This window comes from Cibotium barometz, chromosome 8, assembly GCF_041138505.1.
Source record: "Cibotium barometz isolate CiBa-2024 chromosome 8, ASM4113850v1, whole genome shotgun sequence".
Lineage (NCBI taxonomy): Eukaryota > Viridiplantae > Streptophyta > Polypodiopsida > Cyatheales > Cibotiaceae > Cibotium > Cibotium barometz.
The window spans coordinates 47170711-47176710 of NC_141053.1; the positions used below are offsets into that span (position 1 = coordinate 47170711).

The window sequence follows — 6000 nt, forward strand, 5'->3', positions numbered from 1 at the left end:
TCTCTCCTGCCTCCCTGTGGGAAGGACTGCAGAGTGATCTAGAGGAATGGCCCCGAGTCTCCAAGAGAAACTCGAGGCCCTCGAGATGGCAATGCTCACGCACCCACGGCCTCAGTTTGGCAGACACTCTCGTTCATCACATAGACTTCACGCAAACTGCCAAGCAAATTTAGGACAAACTGGAGACTCTTTTTGGTAACAAAATCACTAATCCTAAGGTTTTATTGAAGTTGAAGTTCTATGATTTGAAAATGCTAGATAATGAAGAATTAAGTAATAACCTTACCAAGTTCTACTCACTAGTTTAACAGCTCACTAGCCTTAAGTGTGAGCCTAATGATGAGGAAAAGGTCACAATTCTCACAAAAAGTATGCAAGATGTTACCCAATTTGAGCAAACCATTGAAGTCATGCACATAGCTTCAACATCATTTGAAGACATGGTGGCCTTGCTACTTGAACAAGACAGAAGAAACAAGGAAAGTCAAGCAAGCAACAGTGTGGACTATGACAAAGCTTTTGTAGGAGCACAAAAGTGGAGGACCAACAAGAAGATTCAGTGTAAGTTCTGCAAAAGGATGGGGCATAAGGAGGCCAACTACTTCAAAAAGCTAGAGAAAGAGCAAGAGAAACACCACGCAAATCTTGCTCCTGAAATGAAGAGGAATCTGTTGAATAGGAGAAGATAGTTGCAGCAACAACCCAAGTCTCCCTCGATGAGGTGGACGATGAGTGGACATTCTAGCTGCCTTTATGTGTGTGTGAGTCAATAAGGGTTCTTTGCCTCAAGTAGTCTCCCAAAAATCTGGTTATATCTATGTTTGTGTGTGTTTTTCTTTCCACAAAGTAGCAAGGGCCTTGAAGCTATAAAGAGCTCCTTTTTTCTCACTTATCCCAGTTAGGAGCCAAGGGGATGACTGAAGTGCTAGCCTTGCTACCTTGGCCGCATTATGTGATTGGAGGGCTATCATGACACAAGAGGTGTGCATGATGAGTTGGCTCCGACACAATATGTTATGGGGTTGAAGGCAATGTCTTTCTTTCATGTTGGGTCTCATTATCTTCACTCCGAAGGGGGGTTTGTTGGGATATTCATAGCTTCATCCATGTGATACATGCCATATGGCAACACATATGTGTGTGTGTATGTGTAATTGTGTTGAGTCATAAGATAAGGTTTTATACCTACAAAAACACATTGTACTCATCAATCAAACATATCAATCAAATCTGCTTTGAGTCGTGCAACACTCTTCTCTCTACTGTCGTTCTCTCTAGCAGTTGTGGCCAAGACGGGCATGCTTGAACCTCTTAACATTTACTTCTAGCTTAAACCCCCATCATTTATTAACGTCTTTGGAAGGCCAAAAAAGGCTATAGCACCTCAAAAGGTACACTAAGTATGCAAACTGACACACGATCTGTAATAAAGGAAGCTTTAAAAGCTATAAATGTGCGTGTGGTGTGTGTGTGTGTGTGTGTGTGTGTGTGTGTGTGTGTGTGTGTGTGAGAGAGAGAGAGAGAGAGAGAGAGAGAGAAACTTACAGCAACGAGCTGCGAAGCCGACAGGGAAGCTGAGAGCATTAAAGCTTCGGGCATCCACAAGGTGGTGCTAAAGTCCCCATCTCTAGGGTCCACCTCCACGACGCTGCACACTAGGGCGACGCCACTCTGTACGGAGGTGAGCATGGCCGTATTGTTGTTCCCGCCGCCACCACCACCATCATGAGGAGGGGTAGGAGGGGGCTGGCGTGTGTGTTGAGTTGGAGCCGCCCCTCCTCCACTTACCCGGCGCTTGGACTTGGAACCACTGCTGGGAGTCGGCATCATAAATCTGATTGCAAATGAACATCATAGTCTAGACACATTATACATGGAAGTCATGGACTCACGTGCAAATAACGTCATGTAATTCTTAAAATTTAAGAATTTGTTTTGTCTAGAGAAGTGCGGTACAGCAATTGGTGAGGCGTGTGTGTGTTTGGGGTAAGGTCTCTTAATCAAGTCTTACTTCCAGCTCGCATCGATAAGGACAGTGCTTCGCTCTCATCGGTAAGGACACTGCTTGGTAGTAATAAAAATCTCGCATTACAATTTGTTTTGTGTAGTTTATAACAATTTCAACCTACATATTGGAGGAAGATCAAAACCTTAGAGCGCAACCAGCTAAGATCTTAAAGGCCATAATCAAAGTTTCAATTAACCTACACCTCCGAGTTTGAGTGATTGCAACACACAACTTACTTAGTTGTTCAACAAGAAGAGACTAACTATAATGATGAATGAAATGAAGACATCACATCTAACTCTCTAGTACATAACAATAAATTCATCAAATTTCAGCCAGGCTTTTCCGATAGGCAGCATTGCAATGATTAATATGTTCAATCAAAGTTTCTATTACTCTTCATGAAAAGTGGTAAAATTCTGACAATTACCTTGGTCACAAACTAGCCTACTATTGGTCCAAACTTAGCATGCACACGTGGCTTCACAATTGCAACATTGACCACAAACATTTTATTCACAATGCATACACCTAGGAAAGGCTTCTCATGTGTATCATACTCTTCGCAAACTTGCAACAATACAAATCTTTGAAACATATTGCCAAGGAGCACCTAAACAAATGGAACAAAATGTGGTGTGAGTTTAAAGACAGAAGGGATTATTCTCCCTTTACATAAATTTGCATGTCTAAAATGTAATTATATCAACACCTAAACACTCCTTTAATGTTGGATCTTTGTGCCAAATCTTTGTCCCACCTTGAATGTCATCTCTAGATTCCCATTTAACACTTAGCCTTGCAATCTTGGTCTCATAAACCCCTATGTGTAGAGGTGTCTTTGCTCTACTTTTTGGTCACAAAACAGACACTAAACAATTCCTAATTGTGGTCTTTCACCTCCAAAAGATTAATCTTCAAGAACTATGAGCACTCAGGCCCATCCCACTAGTAAATTAGCTTTAGGTTTTTACTCAAATTTACCATAATTTACCTAGCTTCTTGAGTATCTTTCTTAGTCCAATTTCTTGATATTTAACTCCTTATTTACAAGCCTTGATGATGGTCTTGAACCCATGTGTAAATTGGAAATTATGATCTCTCTATCAAGCCTTCAACTTGACTAAAAAATCACTTTTCTAGTGTTTGAGGTTTCCTTCCAAAAGTGAGTGAAGGACGAGGCTTCAAGGGGGTAGATGAAGGATGCTCAGATTTTTTCACTTGGACGCCCTCAAAATAAATTTAAAAATGCCTTTCTTCACCTTTAATGTCCAATCCCCCTTCGCTACAAAAGGAATTTCATTACAAGATCTTCTAATGAAATGTCATACATGAAGTCAAGCACCTATTGATGTAATCTGATCGAGAATTGAATATTTGTAAGTACACATTTCCTTCTGCGCACTCTTAGTAGGTACCTCATGCCATATATTTGGACTATAGGATAGTATGTCTTTAAAATGCTTATAACTTTTGCATCTTAGCTCCAATCAACAAGCCACTTTGAACATAATAAATTCACACAACGTAGAGCTTAACTTGTTTATTGCTATTTTTGAGTTTTGTTTCTATTTTTTAAAATTATTTTAAGAACTTACTAGTGCTAAAATATACACCACTTTTTGTGCACATAAGATTGACAACTTACAATGTTGAATTTTAGAGATCCAACGATTAGAAAATAGACGAAGTTTGATAGAATGTGAGGCTAAAGTGAAATTCTAAATTTAAGAGTTAGAATTTTTTTAGATCTCATTTAGAAAATTATGGCAATATGTTAAAAGGCTTGTTAAAGTTTTATAGTATAATAATTATTATTATAATATTTATGCAAATTACTCCAAACTCATGTGGGTAAAGGTAGTTGTAATCGTCAATTTGTATATATAAAAATTAGGTTAATTTGAGATTGGGAAGCCCATTTTTCACCCGTACAAGTAAAAATCCTCATTTTCTGTCCATACAACGTGTAAGCCTAATTTAGATTTCGTATCTTAGCCTTGATGGGTACACCTCCCACATGTCTATGCGGCTTGTGTTCATCTCAGCTTGCGAAGACTCCACATAAGATTCATGTCACCTTAACTATCCATGTCAACATGGTCAACCTCATTGCGTTGCTAAGTCATCAATATCATCATTGTCATGTGCATCCCCCACTTGGATGCCACGTGAACATATCTGTATAGCAGGTGCAAGACATGGAGTGGAAACTCGTCCCATGTGAGCCCAAGTCCGGGACGAGTCAGTGAGGGTTCCACTCTAAGTGTCCAAGGTCAAGTGTACAAGTCCCGTACATGGTCTTGGTCAAGTGTGTATTTTCCTACACATGAAGCAGTGCCATTGAGTCTTCCTTTGGAATGATGCCAAGTGTTCTGGGTGTTTGGTTTGCAACCAGATGCCAGGCATCTGTGTAGAAGCATGTAGTTACATGTAGAAGGGGGCAGGCCTTTTCGCTACTCAAGAAAGGGGTGTTGTATCCCTTGATTGGGCATAGGGTCAGCCTTTAGCCACCCCAAGGGCGCGGCCCAAGAGGCCCATAGGCCTTATTGGCCAACCTTAGAAGGCTTGGGTAGCATGGCAACCAGGCCAACCTTAAGAGGCTTGGGTAGCATGGCAACCAAGCAAGGGGATTGTGGCCCAGTCGGCTAGCCCGAGGAAGTGCTTGGCACCCTATCAGCCAGCCCAAGGAAGGGCTTGGCTAGCCAGCCAACTAGCCTTGGGAGGCCAGCCCAGTGAGGCGGCCAGGGCACATTGGCTGCCCAACAACGAACACAGTCCTAGGCAATAGCCTAGACAGCATGCGCAAGGCAGCCACGAGTATTGTGTGAAAGTGCATGATTAAAAGAGCCAATCAATTAGGTCGTGAGGTATTTTCTAGCAGGCCGACCCTGTTATACCAGCCGACGAGCATAACATAGGGCCTATAAATAGCTTAGGTAAGTTTTTAGTCATTTCATGTGAGACCCCTGCCCCCTCTGGGAGTCCTCCCGACGGCGGCGGAAGCAACGTCAGCCTCCCGCGCGGGGCGGGGATCCACACTCGAGGCCTCGCCCACCGTGGATGTTCGGACGAGAGACTAGCCCGGGCGGTTCCTCCGAAACCGAGCCCTGAAAGACTCCCCTCACCCGGAAGGCACAGGCGATTCCTCCATGGGAAAAATCTTCTAACGGGGGAATTACTCTAATGAGTCAAAGTCTTAACTAGTTAAACTTATCTGACCGAATCTGAAGTCACATGGTCAGATCAAGAAGAGACTTGCACTTGGTCCATGGAATTATCGCTTTTTTCCTCATTTACGAGGCACAGCCCGCTGATCCCCTCCCACAGAACAAGGTCTTCTCAGGATTTATTCTAATTAACGTAACTAATCGTATCTAGTTGTTTCACAAGAACCCTCCGATCCAGCTGGCCCATGGGTTAGCCAACCACCCGACCATTGTATCGGCGGGATTCCTTTATAAAGATTTGGTTGTGTTTTTGCCCGAGTACCGAGGAAAAGAGTTCCCATCCCTAATCGACGATTCATGCAAAAAATTAAGGTAGGCATACCACGTACACACCCAATATAAAATTACCATTTATAATAGATTCGGCTGGCTTTAAAACAATCCTTCAATAAAAATTACCATTTATAATAGATTCGGCTGGCTTTAAAACAATCCTTCTCAATAGAAATCATAATATTTCTGATCATAATTTTCCAAAATTTCGAGTCCATTGGATTACAAAGTGTGTCCTCTGGACTCTCCGTTGAAGACCAGCTAGCCAACCAACGAGATCCAGTATCAAAATTTGGTTCCCAAAAATCTTTCCTTTTAGTCCATCGAAATCTTCCTCGACGTACGCATGGGTGTCCTAGCAACCACGAGCCCGTGCATCACCTGGTCAGAGCCCTCTAGGATCCTCCTTAGGTGTCCTAGCACTTCACTCAGGGACCGCTTCGTCGGTCCTTGCCCATTGTACCGAAAGCGCACCATTTTAACCATACC

The 6000-nt window shown here is 42.5% G+C and overlaps 1 protein-coding gene across 3 annotated transcripts in view; it reads right to left on the reverse strand.

The window, feature by feature from the left end:
- The window catches only part of LOC147636347 (calmodulin-interacting protein 111-like), an 82508-nt gene extending 80535 nt beyond the window's left edge, over positions 1 to 1973 (reverse strand). Inside the window, exon 1 of one of the 3 annotated variants that reach the window (XM_086801780.1) lies at positions 1546 to 1973. In XM_086801780.1, coding sequence (XP_086657906.1) covers positions 1546 to 1830 — 285 coding nt within the window. In that variant the 5' untranslated portion in view covers positions 1831 to 1973. The remainder of the gene's footprint in view (positions 1 to 1545) is intronic. The other 2 variants (XM_086801784.1, XM_086801781.1) reach the window with 2 other exon arrangements.
- Between the last annotated feature and the right edge of the window lie 4027 nt (positions 1974 to 6000).